Source organism: Phalacrocorax carbo, chromosome 1 (assembly GCF_963921805.1).
Source record: "Phalacrocorax carbo chromosome 1, bPhaCar2.1, whole genome shotgun sequence".
In the NCBI taxonomy this organism is placed as follows: Eukaryota; Metazoa; Chordata; class Aves; order Suliformes; family Phalacrocoracidae; genus Phalacrocorax; species Phalacrocorax carbo.
In genome coordinates this window covers 125082567-125105964 of record NC_087513.1, presented here as the reverse complement: position 1 = coordinate 125105964, position 23398 = coordinate 125082567, and the positions used below count along the sequence as shown (strand labels likewise).

Genomic DNA, 23398 nt, shown 5'->3' with positions numbered 1-23398 from the left:
AATAACATCAGCTGGAATTTGTTCAGTAGAAGTATCTGCTGCAGGGAACCAATTGTATGACCTTTAGGTTACTGTTATACAAATAGCTGTGGACACTAAACTAATGTAGTCTCTATGTTCACTGAGACTACCTTCTCTTCAGTCTTCTAAGATTTTGGTTGCAGTGATTTTCATATACCTTTATACTAGGAATTGAAATGAAGCAGCATATTCATTTCAAAAAGGCTGAAGAACAGACTTCAGACAGTAACAGACACTGGTCCCTCCTTTCTAGTGAGGATGATGATTAAGCAAGACCAAGAGATATGTTCATATTGTCACAATTAGATAGTCGTTCCTTACTCTGAATCAAATAGAAAAGGAAAGATCTGGATTCCTTTTTCAAGGTCAGATCATCTAAAATAGGTAGCCTAAATTAAAATGTCAACTAAAACTGTATATCTTAAAGCAAGTAATTTCTGAGCTAAAGTATTTTACAAACTTCAGCACAGCATCTGTTTTCAAATCAAATCCGTATCAACTGGTTTTATATACTTACTTGAAGTTCCCAGTTCAGGTGCTGTTTGAGAATGTTTGTATGTGTGGATAAACTTACTGCTCATTGTAATGATGCCATTTAATTACCATTTGCTCTTGCAGAAGCTGTGCATACTATCCATAAAAATCCAGCAGAAAAGAACAGCTAGCTACTTCAACCCATATTCTACACAATACTATAAAATAGTATCTGAATTTCAGTCCAGCATTTTCAAATAGTATTCTGATCATAGGAGCACAGCAATACTGTTTTGGAGAAGCAGGGATATTGCTACATTTTGTGACAGCAGTAGTGCCCCAGCCAAATTAGTCTTAAGTACAAGATACGGCTTCCTGTTATATAGATGGACTAAATTCATAGGAATGGAAAGAATAATAAAGATCCTTCCTTCCTTTTCCTTCATATTACACAAGGAAAGCAGTGAGTTCTCACTACTCACTAATTCACATCAATCACTGAGGGGAAAACCAGTGGCAGTACCAACAGTTTTCTTGGCAACTCAGATAAATGGCAGGTTTAAAGGTTATACTTCTGCAGAAGAATCCACAGATCATGACTTGTAAGAGCCTCCAAAGATAGTTTGCAAATTTATCCTTAATATAACTACATTTGTTGGAGAAAATCTCAGTGTTCTCTCTCAGGTTCATCTCATTGTGATTTAAAAATAAATGAACAAAAACCCCCAAAACCCCAAACCAAACCAAAAAAACCCCAACCCTACAGAACAGTAGGGTTTTGAGCTAAAAATCTAGCATGAGGTCCACTGATTAGAAAGACAGTCATTATGGAGGTATATCCAGGGAACAGAATTCAAACATCAAGTTTTCCTTTCAGTGACGTTACTTTAATACCTAGCTCACCAAGCTATAAAATCTGTACTCCAGATACCATAAGTGAGCAACTTCTTAAAAAAGAACTCTTTTCTGTGGACTTGCTGTGTTTAATGGTTGAGCAAAAAAAACCTCTTGTTTTGATTCACAAGCCACAGGGCTAGCAACAGCAGTTATGGACTAAGTGAAATAGTAGTTTAATTATACAAGGCTACTCTCTTTCTTCACTTCACAGTTATTTTACGTATATATGACCACTCATCTAGCATAGAGGAAAAACCCCACTAATTACTTAGGTTTAGACACAACCTTACATTTTTGTCAATGGCAGCTAGTGACAGCTCAGCTGCCATTTTGTGATCTACATTAGCTCCCTGCTGTTCTATCACAGAACTGATACATGCATCTGTAAGGAAGAGAGGAGAGGGTTAGCAGCTGCTATATAGTTATCAAAATTTTTCACTCATTCTAGTATTTCCAATGATTTACCCTCCTTTTGAGAACTCCTCTTTTTTTTTTTCCTTCCCCCAATGGACTATCCAAATATATTCTGCTCTGAATTATTTGCCAAATTGCTTTTTGTTAGAGTAATTAATAATTACCACCTTCCCAAATTTGTTTTTTTCCACAAACCATGTTGCCATGGTTCTTTTGCAGAATGTTACTTTTTATGCTACCAATTCTTATGAAAGCATATTCTAAAAATTGGTCTTAGGGCGTGATTCATAACTTCAGGTTACTCAATTTCTGAGAACATGATCCAAGTATCAGCCATATACAGCAATATTCAGACTACAATTTAGCTTAGGATTATGAAAAATTAATGTACCACAGCTATGAAAACAGTGTGTCACTGTCTTCAACTTCTAAGTTACATAATTACAAAATTACGTAATTACAAAAAATTAGTAAGGGAGACACTGACACATAATTTAAATTCTAGGTTCAATCTACTTTAGCACAAGTTGTATTTGTTACAAGTTCTCTACATTATGCTTGTCTATTGACATAACACAGTTCCCACAGAAGACAAACTCCTGTTAGAATACATATGACACAGATTTTTTTGACAGGAAGAGTTACAAAGATTTGATGTTTGGTCATCTAGCTATATTAGCATGTAGTGAGACATAAAATGAGTAGACCCACAGGGCAAGACAAGTTGGTGGTGAGGGCCAGGCATCTACACAGTAAGAGTGCCCGTGTTTTGCAGATGAGTAGTTCTGTTTCACTCCCATGAACTTAAACACCCGTTCATGGTTGAAGAACGTTAGACAAGCATGTGGAAAATATTCTCCAGTTAAGCTACACCCAAAAGAGATGCATTTCATGCACTCCAGGACTGCTGTGTGATATAAGTGAAAGTGCAGTATGTGGGGATGAACAGGAGAGACACCTGAAAAACACACTGTTGCTGTGAACTGAAGGCTAACACAGATGCATCTTTCCTTGTGGGTTCCCTTCAAGTAATTAAACAAAAGAGGTAGAGGTGCCAAGGAAGAGACATAATCTAGAGAAAATTAACACATCTTTTGTGCCATCTCTTATTGTTGTGGCTCTCTGTAAAACACTTATGGATTTAAAATAGACTAACATATCCCACAGATGGCTTCCACCTCTACAGTCCCCAAAGCATGATTCCCAAGTGCTAAAGATCTGCCAAGATTTTTCAGGGAGAACATTCCCTGAGGCAATATATCCTATGAGAAGGAAAACATCACTGCGTTGGCAAAGGTGCTACTTGTAACCTACAGCTTATAAAGCCATTGGAAGGCAAAATCATTTCTGGAGCTGGGTGAAAAGAGTTTGAGGAGTACACCCAGCAGTAGGACTAGTAGGAATCCCGTGTCCCATGCTGTTATCCATCCTTCCTTCTCAGTCTACCACCTAAAGAAGAGAGTAGGATTGTGGCAACGGAAAAGGATGTCCAAAGGGTGGCTCCTCTTCTCTTTCTACAGTAGGCTACATTGTGCTAAGGTCAATCCAGTTCCAAACTGAACTGTTCTTTATCTGCTTTCTGACTTGCATTTCCAGATCTAGGTGATAATAACAGTGTCTCGCTTCTTGCTTCCTCTTAGAGTTGTAGAACAACTTAGCTACTGACAACTGAACAGCATCCTCATGATTAATAGAAATGATGGTTCCACATGCTAAGTCACAGAATCTTTCTTGTAATCATATATGAGAAAAAAGACATTCCCTGATTTTTAGAATTCATATTGAATTTGAAACACTGTCAGCTACCGATGAACAACAGGCTGATTTAGCCTGTGCTGTCTAGAAGTCACTAAAGGAGTAAAACTATTGAAATATACTTTAGAATTATTTTTAAAGTAAAATATACATTTGAAAGTACACTTCTGTATCCTGCAGCATCTCTACTGTCGCATGTTTGTTTTCTTTGCCTTTGAGATTCATTAGACTGCCACAGGCTGGTCTGAACAAGACAAAATGAAGTAAAAATACATTAACGCTCTCATGAATGAAAAAGGAAGAAATTCCTAGGCAGACAATAATCACGGAGGGTACTTTCGCCCTTTTTCCCTGAACTAGTCTTTAGGTGTTCTCCTTTAATAGAGTTGATGATCTTTGTCAGGGTGAAATGTAACCTGAAATTTGCATTGGTAGAGGGGGAGGTCAAAGCTGACAAGTCTCCAACATCAATCTCCCTTACATCATGCAGAACAAAACAGAACTCGGAGGGATTTTTTGAACCAATAGAATACATAATGAGGCCCCACAGATCCAAAATTTCCTTACTGGAATTATTTCCAGCACAGTGCTATGGAAATATTTATACAAGCAGCACAATTGATGGAGTTTTTAATGACTGTGGGGAAATGTTCTCCATAGGCCAGCAGCGCCAACTGCTGGAACTGGTTCTCAGGCTGGACTGAAAGGCAAAGGACACTGACAAAAGACACATGTACTTAGAATTTAGATTGGTTGCTTTCACTTTGACAGCTGGCAAATGGAGAGTCTGAAACTGGGCAGTGACAGATGACATACAGTACGTACAGTACGGTTGGAGGCATTTACTACAAGCAGTGTTAGGATTGACTGAGTTATTTCAGTATTCACAATACTTGATAATATCCCTCCTCTGAAAAATAGGCTTATTATCTAAGCACTCACAAGAGTTCCCCTTATTACCAAGCTTTAACTATCAAGGCAGGCAGGTATCATTCACAGCTGGAATGCATCCTTACAATCCTTTCCAGTCTTCACCAATTGATCTAATTTCTATTGACATACATGGAGCTTAGGAAATAAACCTACATCTAGCTAATCCCCCTCCATTTCAGTAAGGTTATTCTCATTTCTGGAATGGTGATGAGTGGATTTCAAAATATTCAGGGCCTGGATTAGAAAACTATCCAGATCAGCAAGCTATATGGTTTAGAACATGGATCACCGAAACTCCTTATAATCTGGTTGGTATTCACTGAATGAAGGTATTATCTTGTTTCTCTCAGAGATGCAATATATGGTTGTAGTCAAAACATTAGGTATTCAGGCAAAATAAAAAATTACCACAATTGTCAGAAGACACAAACTGTGCATGGTTGACAGTACAATGAGATTTATCACAAGTACTTGATATAAAGAAGGAAGATAAGTTATTTTCATTTAATAGAAGGCTGAAAAATATATTTAACTGGTTATCATGTATTTCTTAAAGACCACTTACTGGATGAAATATATCAGGAAATTTGATTAAGCCATTCATTCAATCATAATATAACAATATAGACACATTCTTGTTTAGCAAACTAGATTCTCTTCTCAAGGTTTTTTAGCTATTCTGTGGACATTCTCAAGTGTATGATATATATATATAAATGAATCACTCAAAGAAAATGCAGGCTGCACTTCAGCTACCTAGTAGTCCATTGAAAAATTCTAGCTTGTTGAAGACTCAGGGTCTAACCCCAAGCTCTTCACTGTTCTGTATATGAAACTATTACCACTATCATGCATACAATGTATAAAGACCCATGTTTCATACAATAAGCCAACATATCATTCTTTTCTAGAGTTGCATACATGTTTATAATAATTAATTAGTGTCTTAAGAATTCAAAGATGAACGCCTAATTTTGTAGAAGACACAGTCACAGTGATCTGAACACATAAAAGGTGGAGACTACATATAGGAAAATTAAAGTACCATTATTCCACAGAATGAAACTTAGCTAAACCAGACCCTCCTATGAGTTCAGGATCTCATTCACTGCTTAGTCTCACTGTCCTCCTTTTATGTTGGAATGAAGTTAGGAACAGGAGGTGGAATATCCTATAAAAACTAAAGCCTTCTCACATTGTACTTCACCCTACCAGCCCTTGCACTAGGAGCTACGCTTAGGTCTTGGCCATTAGAATCTCCATGCTGGGAAACATTTATACTGCTTCGTACAGTTTCCTGCATGTTGAGCAGATCAACACTATTTTTAACTCTATGAATGTTTGCCATGCACACACTGTGGAAAAAAAAAAGATGAGGAATTGAGGGAACCTCACATCAGAGTTATGCTTCTTTCTTCAAAGCAAAAGTTATACTCTTACTTGACAAATTAAATTCTTCTTCTTAAAAAAGAAAAAAAGAAAAATCTCTAAGTGTTTTACAATCACAGCTTTGCAATTCAATATTCACAGCAACTGCAGGTTAAGACAGCCTGCTTGATTATTGAGAGTGGGACAAATAATGATGTCTTCCTAACACCACTTCTAAGATTTCATTTCAATGGTTGGTATGGTCAAGTACTGGCATCAAGGAAGTTTGTCACAGATTGACTTTTGACATAAGTAGCTGCTGTGCTATGAATCACTTTAAAAGGTCAATGGGATTTAGCAAATCTTGTTACTTTTCACTTAATATTTTTAAATGTCGTTGATCAAAATCTAATTTTTTTAAGTTGCATTTTATTTTTTAAAGTAGTAAAATTTCTAATCTTAAGATATTGCTCAATTATCATCGCTTTGACTTGTATCAACTGATAGGAAACTGAAAAGGCTAACTGGTAGAGCTAAGTTTTGAAAGCTTTGTTTTGAAAGCCACACTTCAAAGTGCATCAGGTGAAGCAATTAGAGGACAAGCACTGCTAAAATCCAAATTATTTTCTCCCTTTCAATACATGTTTGATCATCTTTTTTTTTTTTTTTTGGTAAATACTACAGTAGTAAAATATGAAGGTCCAAGTGGAAAACATAAATGAAGATGACTACCATATCATACTTTTCATCTGGGAAGAGAGATAACTCAGAACAGATATATAGAAGTCTACAAAATCGTAAGTAGCATGGAGAGACTGGATAGGGTTTAACTGTAGACTGACTCCTGTAATTAAAATAAAGAACACAGCTAAAACAATGGTACTGATTGAAGTAAGCACTTCAAATTCAAAGTCAAAGGAGGTTATGGATACTAAATGTATATGTAAGTTTAAGGATAGGCCTAGTAGCTCAGAAAAGCACCTGAACAGAAAATTCTTAAAAGCTGTGGAAGTTCCATACTATATGTATATACTCTTGCTTTTTCCCTTGACATTTCCAACCACCCCTGGAGACAAGCCCAGGGTTCATACCACAGGTTCAGAACAGCTCTGTTGAACTCTTTATAGGCTGTGCCTAGAGACCCCAGTGAGTTCAGAGTTTCAGGGAGTCCAGTGAGTTTTAGAAAGCCCAGCAAAAATTTTAGAGGAAGGACAACTGAACACTTACCCTTTTATGGCCTAAAAGAAAAATATTTAGCTTGTGAATATTTGCAGCCTTCAGTGTTATTCACTGAATAACACTATTTAGTGTTATTCAGAAGTTATATGAGGGTCTGAAGCTAGAACACTACTTGTCTTCTGCTTGCTAGACTTCCAAGTGATGTATCTGCCTCACCAGAAAGTAAAAGCGTGGTTTACATGTGACTACTCTGCTTCATAATATCCTCATTCATTTTAAACTGATTTTAAATGTAATCTGAAATTGTATACCTAACTGTCTAGGTTTAAAAAAAAAAAAACAAGAACCCCCCCAAAAAACCCCACAACCAAAACAAAATGTAAAACCCCCAACCTTCCCCCTGTGAAAAACCCTGGGAAGAAAAATGAGAAATAAGCCTATCTTAAAGAAAATCAACTGAAAACTTAAGAAACAGACTGTGATCTAGCCCTTGCTTGGAAATACAGGCATGTGGCATTACAATGACAAAACTTAAAATTAATATTTGATTCTGCTATTTGCAAAATAGCGGCAGTATGCATTTATCAGACACAGGAAATACCTTGAGTACTGAGAAAAGCTGAGAAGTGGAAGTGGTTCACTGTACCAAAAAGTCTCAGTGTAACAAATATAAAACAATATTAGTACTCTTAAGGGCTAAATCTGAGGCAGTTTTGTCTCTTCTACTATAATTTTCTTGGTAGAAAAAATTAACACACACATATAAAAAGAAAGAGAAGAAAATGTTTTTATTATTCAAACGCTGTAAAGCATAGTATCATACCATGCAATCTATGGAGGACATTCCAGTGACCATATGGACAACAAAAAAATTAACTGCAATTTAGAGACAGATGTGTTTCAAATTAGAGGACTTATTGGGTTTCTATGTAAAAAAAAAAACCACTTGGAAAAAGTATTATCTTTTAAAATTAAAAAGCCACTTCCTTCAATTTATGGGTCAAATTCTGAGGTCTTTACTTAAACGTTTATTTATCAATTTCCCTGAAACCCATACTATCTACTGAAGAGTACAGACTACAATTAGATTTGAATCTAAACTTCCCGTTAGACTAAAGTTCTCTGGAGAGAGCACTGGAGCTACACCTGGGACAAGATGGAAGCCAAGCTTACTATTTACACCTGGATGAAATGAACCTGTCTAAATCTTATTAGCCTTACCCTAATTTACAGTGATTCTGCTGTCAGCAAGCTGGAATAACAGATGAAAAGATGAATTATAAGGAATCATCATCTTTTATTTATTGGAATTACCATTCTACTACTTTATCTCTAAATGCATGCAGTAGACATTCTACTTATCCAGAAAATGTATCCTTAGCACAGCTTATCACCTTTGTATATTTTACCGAAGATGCTGGGTTGCATCAACAAGGGCATCACCAGCAGAGATAAAGAAGTCATTATCTCTCTCTACTCAGCACTTGTCAGGCCACACCTGGAGTCCTGTGTCCAGTTCTGGTCCCCACTCTACAAAAAGGATGTGGACAGGCTGGAAGGGGTCCAGAGAAGGGCCACCAAGATGATCAAAGGACTGGGCAGCTGCCATACGAGGATAGGCTGGGAGAGCTGGGTTTGTTCAGCCTTGAGAAAAGGAGGCTCAGAGGGGATCTCATCCCCATGTACCAGTACTTAAGGGGCAGCTACAAAGAAGATGGAGACTCCCTTTTTACACGGAGTCACAAGGAGAGGACAAGGGGGATGGACACAAGTTGCTCTTGGGGAGATTCCGATTGGACACGAGAGGGAAATTTTTCACACTGAGGACAGTCACCCATTGGCATAATCTCGCCAGGGAAGTGGTTGTCTCGGCCACGTCGGACACCTTCATGAGTCATCTGGACAGGGTGCTGGGCCGTTTTGTCTAACTGTGCTCTTCCTAGAAAGGTTGGACTAGAAGATCCCTGAGGTCCCTTCCAACCTGGGATTCTGTGATTCTGTGATTCTGTGATTTTAATATCAATTAATAGATATACTTGTATGTGTATATGTATGCTATATATATATATAAAGATAAGAAAGGCCAAAAAAGAGTAAAATCCTCCATATTAATATTTTCACTATTTTTGGCTGTTATTGGAGGGAGGAAAACAAAAGTTGGTTTCCTTTGAAGGGAAATGCAAACAATATCTTATGCAAACAAGGATATTCCTTTTACTGATATACAGCGATTAAACTAACTGAAATTAGATTAGAGCTTAAAAATAATTACTTTTTCAATATGACACACTTATTCGATATTTTTATTTCCACTAAATACCCTAATCATAATCTGGTTTATTAGCAAAATACAAACTTGAATATTTTCAGCCATGACAAGCCAAAAGAGTGTTAACAAAACTTGAGCAGCTTAAAACTGTGTTTGATCCATTAACTATTCAACCTCCACTTTGAATTTTACATTGAGAGAAAGAACACGTCCAAAAGTGATGTGTAGTGAGTTGGTCTCATCAACGTAAAAATGCAAATTTATTATATTTTATTAAAAACATGAGTTAAACCAAATAATCTCTAAGGGTTTCAGATACCTTTTCAAACCTCAGATACCTTTCGAGACTGAAATTTTGCACCTTAAGGATGGTAAGACGTAGAATTAACAGTGCAAACCAAAGATAAATGTAATTGGAAAACCCTGTGTTGTTCCAACTTAAGATCATGAATCTAGTCAGAATTATGTATTGTAAGAAAGACAGATGAAAATACACGCAATGCTATTTAGCACAGAAAATCCTGAGCAAATTAAAAGAGGACAGTAACACAATGCCTTCTTAAAGTCATAAATTTGGGGCGGGGGTGGGGGCAGTATAGGCAGAACTGTGATATTTCCTTTTAGCTGATCTTGTGCACTGAAAGCAGAAGAGAGATGCTCTGTCCTGTCTCCAAGACCTGAGCTACAGTCAATTGCATGGTGCTGCCAGGTAGACATATTTATTTCTCCAAAATTCTCTGCGCTCTTCAACAGAGGATTCCTTTTGCAACATCAGCTGATGGCCACTGCCTGAGGCCATCCATAAAGGTTAGAATATCTACAGAGTTTCAAACTCTGAACACTGACACACACATCTTGCCACCCTTTTTATATGAAAAGGTATGGAACTATCATCCTGTGACAGGCATTACATTTAAAAGAGACATTATGAAGTACAAAAGCCTGAGTTAGCCTAAAGCATTTCCAAACCTCAAACACAAAACTGGAATCTCTAAGCAAATACATTCATTGAAGTCTTGTTAATGTCTATAGTACTTGTGGCACCCACGTGACATATGTCTGGATGATCCCCTACTGTCCACTGCTCTTGGGATGCCCAGCGGCCCTCACCTCCCTGGGGACTCCCTCACTGTCTCTGGGCTAACAATCATTGTGGCCACATGTCCACCATTAAGAAAATCAAGAAATTAATATACACCTTGCTCAGTTCAAAACTCTGTCCTGCCAACTTTACCTCTGCTATAACCAATTTCTGACATTTCAGAAACCTGATCAGTTGTGTAAGACAGGAAAAGTACTTTTGACACGCTGAGGATAAATTTGTGTTGCATTTGACTAGGGGATACAGCTATAACTACTGTCCAAAAGCCATGTTGTTAGTATTTTGAAATAAATGTTGCTAATCCTTTTCTTTCCAAGGGCCAGGAAGGAAGAAGACTGCCTCTGAGGTCAAAAACAGAACAATGTATTCATTAAATCTGACTCACTTGTGTAGCAGATGTACCAGGTGTCTATGTTTTTTTAAAAAGTTATCAGCTTTTGAAGCAATTTAAAGTAATCATCTTTACATGACTGTCTACTGTCTTCACCAGAAAGATCTTCCAATGTTTTAATGTTCTCATTGCTAGGACACCTCATGCAAGATTAAATATTTCTGAGATTTAAATTTTTGGCCTCTATCTCTTGATGCGTGTTGGTCGGCAAAACTGAGAGACCATCACTATCTTTTCAATATTCTTTAGTGAATGATCACATTCCTTCTCCAGTTTTTCTCTGGTAAACTAAATTGACAGAGATACTTAGCATTGTTATGACAAGGCATGCTTTTCCAGTTCCACATGCTTTTAGTGGATTTCTTTGATTTTATTGCAGTTTTTCAATACAAGTCTTAACCTACGAGAACCAGAGCTGTGAACAACATTCTAATAGCAGTACCACCAGTGTTGTTTACTTTCTGCCTCCATTTGACCATTCTTTAGCAGTCAATGACTGTATTAGTTCTTTTTACCAGTATCATGCTGACACTGTTTAGAGAGACATTAGCTAGGATAATACCAGTCACTTACATTAGAGACAGAAAGCTCTCCCACTCTAAAATGAACTGCCTGGCATGTAATCAGTTAATTCAGTAACAGCAGTTCCATAATAGTAACCATGTGTAATATCTGTTAGTTAGAAATCTTTGTGTCATCTTCAAAATTCATCAATAAAATGTTTTTTATGAGATTTTTCATAGTGATCTGAAGACAAGGTATAGCTACTTCTTTACCTTCTTCATCTTCCTAAAAAGGAATTTTTGCCACTTAGGTCAAGAATTTCAGTGCCGCATGCGTTGTAAAAGCACGTTGGATTTTACAACATGGACTGTTGTTGGAATTTTGCAAGTTTTTACACTGAATTAGATTAAAAATTATAGTCAGAATTAAAATGTACCTTAAGAATTTATTATACAATAGGAGTCAATAATATACTATCTATCTAGCTTTTCCTTCTACAATTTTATCAGTATTTTCAGATCAGAAAATGATACAAGACAATGCATGATCCTGAAGGACAAAAACCTACACTATTCTTTTCAAGGTCTCAAATCACAAACTCTTTTAGTCTAGCTTCTGTGTTTCATACTAGCACCATACACCTCCCTACCACCATGCTCAACCAACACAAAGATTTTGAAATTATCTACTTCTCAGCACTACAGAAGTTTACAATCAGGATACTACACTTCAAGGAAAGAAGAGCAAACCAGAAGTGATATGTGAACAATGACGTTTAAAATATTTTGAGAAATGCATATTGATTTTGATTTTGATTTTTTCCCCCACATAAACACATGCTGACATGTAAAATCAACTGAAGAGACCCTTCTCCCTTCCCAGCTTCTGTTACTGGAAGAGGTAGCCCCATGATACTTGTATCGCATATTTTTCTTTGCAAAAATGTTCCTGCAGCAAAATACCATACCAGTCATTTCTATTCATAGAACCTGTTACCAGCATCCATTATTAAAGTCAGTATTTCTTAGCTGCTTACAATTCATGCAGAAAGCAGGACGTCTACATGATAAAGCAATTATCCATTTACAGAAGATAAGAAAAATATTAGCTCAGAAAATAAAAACCTTACATGGTATAATTCAAAGATAAATGCAATTACAAATCTTTGGAGAATAAAACCAATATCAATTAAGCAAACATACCAAACAGCTATTTTATCTCTAGATACTTCAGTTATTTAAAACATACAACTTATTTAATATGATTTAATCATTCTTTTAAAATTGCTAACATCATTTAATTATTTTTTGAGAGGGAAAGTATGTATTTATCTAGCAATAAACTATGATTAAATACATTCCAATGATTAATGAAATCTAAATGACAATAATAATTTGGCATGCATAAGGAAGGAGGGTACCAAAAGAGACTTACTCAGTTGTGGACTGTACAGAAACTGCTTGAAGTCTTTATAGAACTCAACCTTATCTGAGGTCCAAAATTAGAAGCAGATGTCAGCAGAATAAAAACGTAATTATTCAAATAGGATAAAGAAGACACTTTCTTTCAAGCATTCGTTTTAGTTCATGTAACTGAGCTTAAATGAGGTCTTAGTAAGTATCACGTTTTATTATTCAAAAAGTGATTGTGTCTGGTCACTTAATAAAATCGATTGAACCTCTGTGATAGCAGCCAGACCAACAATAAAAATTACATTTTTCTTCTAATGCAGTAGAAAAAAAATTAAACATTTAGAGTAATCTTACCAGAGCTCTGCATTTCACATCTATCTTTCTTTCCGGTGCTGCAGGTATGCTTTTAATCTTTAAGGAGAACCATACTTTGCAATTTGAAGAACTTCCTCCTATGTTAAAAAGAACAAAATGCCTTACAAATCATTGCATGAGGTGATCAATCATAGCAGCATTCAAATCAATGAGAAATTTGGACTTTTAGCAGAAATGCCAGTCATTGTTCATATTGAGACAAAGCATATCATGAACTGATTTAACTGCTGTCAACCACCTGCATTATCTAATCCCTTCTTGTCTGGATTCAAAATAGTAACAAAATCAATATATAGACAAACTGAATGGAACTAGCACTTTGGCAAATTAGTTTCCTAGGCTATCACGTTGTTTCAGAATTTTAAATATCATTGATTCATAACTGGTTTTCTTCAACAAAGACAATGCTAAAAAATATTCTTAATGAAGTTTTTACTACAAGCTTATCCACCATATTTTCAAAACTAAAAGTTTTTATTTAAACAGATCAGAATTTCCAGTTATAAAGAATCCATCCTCAAATACGTGTTTGAACATACATTGATTTATACTGCAATGCATTTTTATCAGGTTTTGAGACGGGATTATTGTGATACCTTGAATTATAAGAAAAAAAAAAAGCTAAAAAAGAAATTAACCAGCGATATCAAAAAAAGAAAGATAATCTTGGATTATTGTGATACCAAACAAGGTGGCATTAAAGAGACCGAGAATGCTCAAGGATGGTAAATACATGCATCAAAACATTCGCACATCAGTGTTATCCTACCAGATTAGATTAATTATCTATCTTATCCCAAGCTTTGTTATCATTGACTAGTAAATGTTTGGCCAGAAGAAATGTGCAATAAACTCTTGTAAACCCACATTTAATTACACGATAAGCTGATGAGAAACCCAGAAGATTTGTTTCCCTTCAGTATTTTGTATTATCTAGTTCAAAAAGGAGAGACGGGAAATTCCAATGATATGCACGGAAGCTGAAATGCACCAGAGACTCCCTTTGAATTCTGGAGATCATTTATGAAGCCACAGAAGACTGTATATCACACACATGTATGCTTGTTAAATTATAAGGATAGATTTTAAATTCTGCTTTGTTGATGATTATGAAATGCTTAAATAATTGGTATTTGCGTTACTGTTACAATTAAGACCAGAAACAGGGAAGTGTTTACTACCATTAACCATGGGAAGCATAGGCAAGCAGATCTTCAAACTGAAGGCAGTCCATATCAGACTGACAGTATTTTTATGAGTTTATATTGTATTAAGCAAAATTAAATCAAAATTATATGACCTTTGGTGTATCACAGAATTTAAACTCTGTTCAGTCACCCAGAATAGTTGTTTTGCAGCTTCAGCCAAGCAATCTGTGTTTTGGTAAAGCATATCTTCTAGGCAGACTTTGAGTCTTGACTGGAAGATATTCACTAACAGTTTGTTCCGGTGGCTAATGACTGGCACTGGAGGACATTTAAATATGAGTCTAATTTCTGATTTCCATTAGATTTGCTTCAATGTCCGGCCAAAAGATCTTGTAATGAGTTTCTCTGATAGATTTAAGATATCTAGCATTAAGTATCTAGCATTTTCCTGTATTTAGAACATAGTCATGAATGTTAATAAAATTAGCTCTTCAATCTTGTTCACATAGGCGAAAGAGACTGAGCCCAAAGTCTCTCATCATAAGGCCTGATCTCCACAGCACAAATATTTCATGTGGTAATTGTTTTGCAAGTACAAGCAGTTGTTCAGCACCTTTTGAACATGCATACACAGGAACAGCTTGCAGTATTCCTGTTTGTCAGTATAATGTATGAGATTAAAATAACCTTAATCCACCTACTCATGCGTCCCTGAACTGTACACTAGAGAGCTACATTAGCAGTTCTGTTTTACCACAGCATTAGTCTTAGGAGCTCCTACTGTTTTTCTTTTCTGCTGTGACCCCAGCTCTTCTCAGAGCCACTGCTTTCCTTGTTGCAGTTCTTAATCCTGCATATATGAATTTCTTTGTATACCCTATTTGCAACAAAACTGTGTCTGACTGGCTTTAATTATATTACTTTCTTTAAATCTTCACTGAATATATCCTTTATTAACTTACCCATTCTTTTGTGCAGGCTAATTTGATATGCATACAATTTACTGTTTTTTAATACCAGCAGAATATTACAGTCTGGATTCCAGTCTTTGGAATAGCCTCAGTATCTTAAGATCTATAAAAATTAATATCACTGAGGTAAAGACATCTTCTGAATGGCCATTAAAGGATTCTGGCATGCACATGACCCTGAGTTTAATCAATTTTAAAAAGTGAAAAAAAAAAGTATACAGAAGAGAGATGTCTCCTGCAAGATGTGAGGATCCCTTTACACCAGAACAGAACACATCACCTTGAACCTGAAAAAAAAGTTCTCAGTCAAAGACCAAAAGAAAGTCAAAGGGTACCCATAGCTCGACATACCCCACCCTTCAAGAATGCAGTCAAACTGCAGGAAAGGGTATAACAGGAGTCTATAAAATTCAGGTAGGAAACAACAAAGGAAAATGTCAACAGTAAAGTTCCATTTACACGGGATATGTGATTAAACAGCAGGACAAAGACATTATTAAAGCAACACATTCACAAATGAATGTTCTGTACAATTAAGGAAAATAGAAAAGAGCACAGACTGTTATTTAAACAGAAAATCAAGGCTGCCTCCCTGTCCCCAAACCCCTAGAACACCCATACAAAAAACCAACCCTTGAGGGACAACTTGCTAAAGACTTAAAAAAGCAGTAGTAAAATCTTTTCAAACACATCTCAGGCTGGTAGCCGGCCAAACTCAGAAAGGCTGATAGATGATCAGGGTGAAAAAGGAATGCCCAGGTAAGATAAGGCTGCAGCAGAAAATCTAAATCAATTATCTGCAGTTGGTTTTGCTATAGCAGAGTTCAGGGGCTTCCTACACCCACCCTAGAGCTTCTTTTGAGGGGAATGGTCAGAGGGACTCTCCCAAATTAAGGGTTCAGCAGGAAAGGGTTTGGAGCAGACTGATAAAGAGGAAAGTAGCAAATCACCTGAGCAAGAGTCTCTCTGCTCAACAGTTCAAAAGGAACTCATGCATGAAAGGGTGGTGATGCAAACCAGCATGTGACCCATTACTTAACTTCAGGTACAAAGAAATAAAAAGGCAGAGAATGTGCTGCCAATTTTTAGACAGGTCTCAGGGATAAGCTGAGGAATTACAGATGTGAGTTTGTTTATATATTTCAAAGAAAATTATTAAGAATCACAATCAGACAGCGAAGCCACAATACACAAAACTATTTGAAGTCTTTGACAAAGTCAGCAGCTGTGTGAATAAGGGAGATGTGGTTCACATGGTACCCTGGTTTTCCAAAAATCTATTTCTAAGATCCCTTTCCAAATGCTTCTATGGAAACTAAGCTGAAGAAGAGGGAACACTAAAAGATGGGATTACAACACAGAAACCAAAGTACAGGAAGAAACTCCTAGTTCTCACCATGAGGAGAGAGAAAGAATGAAGTGAAAAGGCTTGCTTTTGGAATGAAAAGGCTTATCCACTTTTTCTCCCTACGATAGATATTTTAAGCATCATATTCTGTCTGTTACGAACTCATCACCTGCAAGTGTATCTCCAGTGTGTTAGGAGTACTTTCACTTTTTCCCTAATGTATAACCTCAAGTTTTGTGGAACTGCTTTGTTACTTCTCATTAAAATGTTATGCCTTCCAGCAATTAATACATCTATACTGCTACCAAGATATTTTTCCATATAGACATACAGCCTGTTTTGCCTGATCACAGATTTTTCCTCTGTGCTCTTAACTTTCCTAGTAGACAGCAGGCTGATCATGAGCCAGCAATGTGCCCTTGTGGCCAAGAAGGCCAACAATATTCTGGGGTGCATTAAAAGGAGCGTGGCCAGCAGATTGAGAGAGGTTATCCTCCCCCTCTACTCTGCCCTAGTGAGACCACATCTGGAGTGCTGTGTCCAGTTCTGGGTTCCCCAGTTCAAGAAAGACAGGGAACTCCTTGAGCAAGTCCAGCAGAGAGCTACCAGAGATGATCAGGGGACTGGAGCATCTCCCTTATGAGGAAAGGCTGAGAGACCTGGGTTTGTTCAGCCTGGAGAACAAAAGACTGAGGGGGGATTTCATCAATACTTAAAAATATCTAAAGGGTGGGTGTCAAGAGGATGGGACTGGACTCTTTTTATTGGTGTCCAACAACAGGACAAGGGGCAATGGGCACAAGTTAGAACACAGGAAGTTCCACCTCAATATGAGAAAAAACTCCTTCCCTCTGAGGGTGCCAGAGCAGTGGCACAGGCTGCCCAGGGAGGCTGTGGAGTCTCCTTCCCTGGAGACATTCAAAACCCGCCTGGACGCGTTCCTGTGCCCCCTGCTCTGGGTGTCCCTGCTCAAGCATGGGGGTTGGACAAGATGATCTCCAGAGGTTCCTTCCAACCCCTACCATTCTGTGACTCTGTGAATCACTCTTCTGCACTTCATAATTACAGTAATGTAGAAGTTATCTACTTGCCTTTTCTTTTCTTGCTTTTATATATAAATTCATTGAAATCTGTTCATACAAATTGCTTTAAAATCCTCTAATTCTTGCCATGTCTCAAAAGCAAAGCTTTCAGGTCAGGATGCTCTCTTTTTAGTTTTGACTTCAAGTATTTTTGTCTATTAAAACCTTTTTTTTCGTGTAAAGAACTCTTAATTTCTTTTTGTACTTTTTATGCATTTCATTGTTTAGATTAATTTCTCATTAAATCTTCCTCAATTTTGGAAAACCAAGTATTTTTGCTGGAGACCCTAAATAAACAACACAGCCCACAGATTACCTTTTTGGAAAACAGCTATCATGTTTGGGAGGGAATATCTTGTATGCATTTTTAAATTATATTACATATATTTAGATACTCTAGATTATAGGTATTATTTGCATATCACCTTCCACAGGCGTTTACCTAAAAATTGTCAAATACTGTAATTGAAACAATTTTCTTAACACGTGGAAAGAACCTGGCACTCCTCTGCTGAAGGAGCATCTTTCAAATATTTTTACAGCTGAACCCTGTACCAAACATTCCTGCAGGTATTGTTTAGTGTTAAGCCTTGAAGTTGCACAAAGTGTGATGTTCTGTCAACTTTTACTTGGTGAAAACACAGCTGAATGGTTGTTTTTCTGTCCACTTGCATTCTTAAAAACATAAAACCTAGTGCTTTGTCCCCACTTAGCTGTAAACCCAATACCAAACAGTGACTTTATAGTTGAGTCCCACCTCAGGTCTTTATCCATATAATGTATTTGAATAATGTATTTGAACAGCCTAGCCCAAAGCCAATTTATTTCAAGTATTCTCATTCTCAAGTAATTATAGCCTAATTTTACTCTGAATTTCTTCTCTTGCTAAGGCAAACCACAAGACAGAACCTAGTTCTTACCCTCAGGAGTACTCAGAAGTCACTTTCAAAGTTATAAAAATCTACTAAAGCTTTAGCTCCCTGAAACAAATGAACATAAGCAGATTAAATTCACAACAACTGCTCTTGACCTTTCCTTTACTTGTATCTCGTTGTTTCTGTTTCACACCTCAAGAAGAAATTGCAGAATTGAAAATAGGCCTGGTATTAGAACTTCATTTGCTAATGTATAGATCAGAAGGTCAGGCATTTGGGGATTTCTTTGGCTGGTTTTTGTTAGGCTTTTTTGAAAGGTTTTACTTTACCAGCTAGCAGATGCTGGGAAAACAAGGCTGAAACATTACAGGCAATGGAGATAATCTCAATGCAATCCTGCTGAAACAGAGACGGCTCATTCCTGACTCACAGAACAAGATTATATCTGTCTGCTTCTGCTTTCTGCACACATTTAAAAAAATAAGCAAAAAAAAGTAGACACTCTTCTTTTTCTCTCTACCCCTTAAAATGTTTCTTCTAATACAAAAACGTTCCAAGTTGATGACATTGTTTTGAGATTATGCCTTCTTCTCCACATAAAATGTCTCAATCCAGAACTTGATGTTCTCAGAACTCTATTAACAACTCAATACTATTGCAAACAAGTATAAACTCAAAGTTACCTGCATACCCACTTTTCTAAACTTGCATTGCCATTTTTAATGCATTTGAAGTCTTTTCTTAGGGCCTGAGCACCATACTTTGATGGGTTATGAGATAAGCTCAGTTTGACTTTAGGCCTATATTTCTTATCATCTCACTCTGGGACTCCAATGACAAATAAAAATCCTTAGCCTGCTTTATGCAACCATCAGGTCATGATCTTGTCAGATCTCATAAAAAGAGCAAAACAAATTTTAGTCAGTACTTCAGAAGGAAATCAGCACTAAAAAGGAGTGAGCACAAATCTTCTGAACATAAGAATGCATCTACTTAAATATTTAATCTTCACTATCTTCTCTTTTAGTCTCTCCCTTGGTCAGTAGGCTTTGGCCCTTGCTAGTTAGGGCCAAGCATCTGTCATTAATGATTAAGGCAAACTAGCATCTTCCATATGTTAGCTACTGCAAATTCAATCCGCATCACTATAAAAGAGCTTACTTATTTTTAGTTTTTTAGAACTTTCCCTGATTATTTAATATTTTTTTTTATATGGAAGCATTGTAAGCATAGAAAGCTGCATAATTCCTATTACATGTAGTTATCCTGAAGTTGAGGAGGGGGACAAAACCAAAAACCAGACATATTTCTGTATCCGTTCCTTAATAAGTCAATTTCTTCAACTAATATTTATCTACAGCAACTACATTTGAGAATAGAAAGTTCTGTATTTAAAACACAGGAATACTAAATTACAATTTATATGAAAATTAAACTTGAGCCTTAAATAAACTTTTCAGGTTAAAATTTTCACAGGTGTCCTTCAAGTCTCATTCTAGGTTATATGATATACCAAAATCATCAGTTTTTCTTCCAGAGAGTAGAGCATCCTTTTGTAATCCAGTCGGTCTGGTGTCTTGTCCTGCTTCTCTTTAGTGATGCAAATAAACTGTTCCTCCTGGGTGTGATCTCTTCATTTTATTGTGCAATTTTTAAAATGTTATAGGGGTCTGCTTAACAATTCAGTGTTGTAAACCGTATTCTTTTAATCTTATACTTCGTATCATGTCCTGAAGAGTTATCAATTGCAAAATCACCTTCCTTATACTCACAAGATGCTTTTCTCTACTCACTTGGAAGAGAATACATAACTACCATATCAGCCACAAACTGAAATTTCTGTTCTCTCTGCCCCCTTTCCTTGTCCTTTCCTTAAAATTACTTTTCATCCTGTGTCTGCTACACCAGCTGTTAAATGTGCTGTCAAGCATCAGCGGTTATATATTGGCTTAAAAATAGAAAAGATTCTTCTCTCCTGATTTGGACACAGCTGCCTATCATTCAGCTGAATTACACATCACTGATGAAGAAGTAAGATTTGGCTTGGTCTCCTGAGAACTGTAGAATTCTAGGGTGTTTTGTGAGGGTATGTGGATATGGACGCAATGGGGAAAGTGGAATCTACTGCTAAATAAAACTAATTTATTTGAAATACTGTGTCCTAATTTTACAGACTTCTCATATTGGCATCAAAAGTATGATTATTTAAACAAAAAGCTGAATTGATGTGATATTTTCTAATCCATTGTGCATTGTTTCCACAGGTTTTTTACGTAATATTTACAGAGCTAATACAGCAATAAAAAGAAATAAATTAGATTCAATTCCAGCTTTAAATAAAACATCAACAACACTCTTAGATGTGTCTTTAAGGGTATGGTTTTTAGCAATAACAGGCAAAGGAATAACACAGCATGATTTCTTGGTTCTACAAAAAACTTTCCAGGCTGGTAGTTATCTAAATTATCTTTGAGGGTGCACCCTTCATGCTGTTCCCATAGTATATGACTGTATTTTACAGAATGTAAAATATTAATTTAAAAAGGCATTTTGTCTAGTTCTGTACAATATGTAAATATGTAATAGTTTTCAATATGTAAAGAGCTCACCCCTGCTAGCACAGGATAGATAAATCAAAATTTAGACTTCATTCTGCTCACATGCAAACACATCCATGAGTAAACAACCCCCTGTAGGGTCATCTCTGAAGGACAAGAGCTGTTGTTCCTGAAAAATTATACTGATAATTTTTATACTGACTAACTATATGTTGTATTTATTTAGCTTTTCCTTTTTGATTTGGAATACATAATTTTTATATAAACTTTTTGGAACAGACTAGCTATAAAGAACACGTGATGATTTATGTTCCTTATTTTTCAAATCTGAATGGCCTTAGCAATCTAAAAATTATGCTAAAAAGACCCAACATTTCTTCTCTAAACTTTTTTTCTGACAAGTTAAGTTTCTCTACCACGTTAAATTTACAGATTTTTCTTCTGTAATTTTTTTTTACAGAATTTTAATGGATTACTTCAGACTCACCATAAACCTCAAAATTTATTCCAGATACAAAACTAGTTACAATAATCTGTCCAAAGAGATATAAACCTATTACAATAATGTACCCCTTTTAATAGCCTTTTAACAGTGTCTCTAGATAAATCTAATTCGTTCATATGTCCCAGGTAAAAAAAATGAAAATTTTCTGTAAAAGTAGACCCATCACTCCAGTGAAAACTATTTCTAAATTAAATACTATTTTAATTGGCTCTAGATAACTCTCTCCACATTCAGTTTCCAAGTGTAGAAAATCTGCACCTAATTTTTGGTGAAAGCTGTAAAACATTAACACATTAAGAAAATATTGCAACCCTATTACATTAAAAGGTCATAATGATGCAAAAAGGCAGACACTGATATTAATTTTTACTATGTGAGGAATAGCTTATCCTTGGAAATGCAATGTTTCTACATTTTCTTCTTCCAAGGAAGTTATTAATTTAGGGTTGTCACCTTTAGGCTTGAGCTCATGAGTTTTCTCACCTAAGGGTTATACTTTTCAATAAATGTAATCAATATCTATAGCTTTTAAAAGTGTTTTTGCATTACATGGCAAGATAAACTTTGCGGTCAGCTACCACTTGATGCACATGAACATATCTGAGTAACCCTAACATTGCAGTGAATACTCATTTAATGCTTCCCTTACAACCTTGCTTGAAAAAACATTTTAACATTCCTCAAACATTAATCTTGTTCTTAAAGGATATGATGTTATAATTCGCTTAGAGCAACTTGCATACATTTAGTGTGTGCCTTACGTTTTGTATCAAACCTAGGTCATAGAGAGGGACACTACTAAAGTGACATTGAGGTTGGAAGATTGCATTAGTTTGACCACCTAAATCAGAGATGATGTATCAAAGTGGTGCACTTCAAAATGCTGCAATTTAAAATGAAATTATGATGCTTTCATGTGTAAAAATGTACTTAATACTGAATTAATTAAAATTTTTCAAGTTAATATAACACATGTAGGCAGGATTGGTGAAGAAGGGCATTCTGCAAGAGGGAAATCTACCAGCTAGAGTAGGGTTCCTTTTCTTTAGGACTTGTCTTAAACTAGGTAATGACAGTATCTCAAAGGCTTTTGTCACTTTGGAAAATTTGGAAACAGAAATGAGAACAATTTTCTAAAATGTAAAAGTAAAACCACATTTTGGCCCTTGGAATTAGCTGTGATGACTAGGAAACAAAGCTCTGAAAAAGTGTCTGATCTCTTATAAGGCAGAATCCCAGAACCCCTCTTCTTCTGCCTTCAAAGCCATCTTTTCAAATTAAGATCATCGCCTTACGGTGGAATCTCAGATACCACTAGCTCATGAACAGTATTCCTTTTCCCTAAACTTTCCCCAAAACGATAAGGAGAAAAGAGAATTTTAACACCACAGACAGCTTGTTTCAAAGAAATGCATTACTAATGCTGTTGACATCTTCCATTTTTGAAGCTCAGTCTTCCATGCTATTAATATCACCACAGTATGATGTAGTAATACCATTTCTCAGTTAGGCACCTTTACTCCATAAAGACACTTTCTCATCTCCATCTTCCAGGTTACAGCTTTAAAAAAATCATCCAGTAGATCTGCTATGTCTATGGGATTTGGAAAAAAGAAAACATCCTTTTAACTCAAAATATCCTTGATGCCCTTCATAAACCCTCAATACTTTAATATGATGACGTCACAGCTCTCCTTTCTTCCTTGCAGTTGGGTGATAAAATGTAAATATGGCAAATATGATTATTCCCCTTCTACAAGGTTTTTTTCAGTCTCCATTTGTATTGTCTTCTGCGCTTATCCAGGGCACGTACCTTT

At 36.2% G+C, this 23398-nt stretch overlaps 1 protein-coding gene across 1 annotated transcript in view; it reads right to left on the bottom strand.

Annotated features, from left to right (window-relative positions):
* The window catches only part of CFAP47 (cilia and flagella associated protein 47), a 346829-nt gene that overhangs the window by 103672 nt on the left and 219759 nt on the right, over window positions 1-23398 (bottom strand). The window contains 1 exon segment of the mRNA XM_064473493.1: window positions 13074-13171. Coding sequence (XP_064329563.1) covers window positions 13074-13171 — 98 coding nt within the window.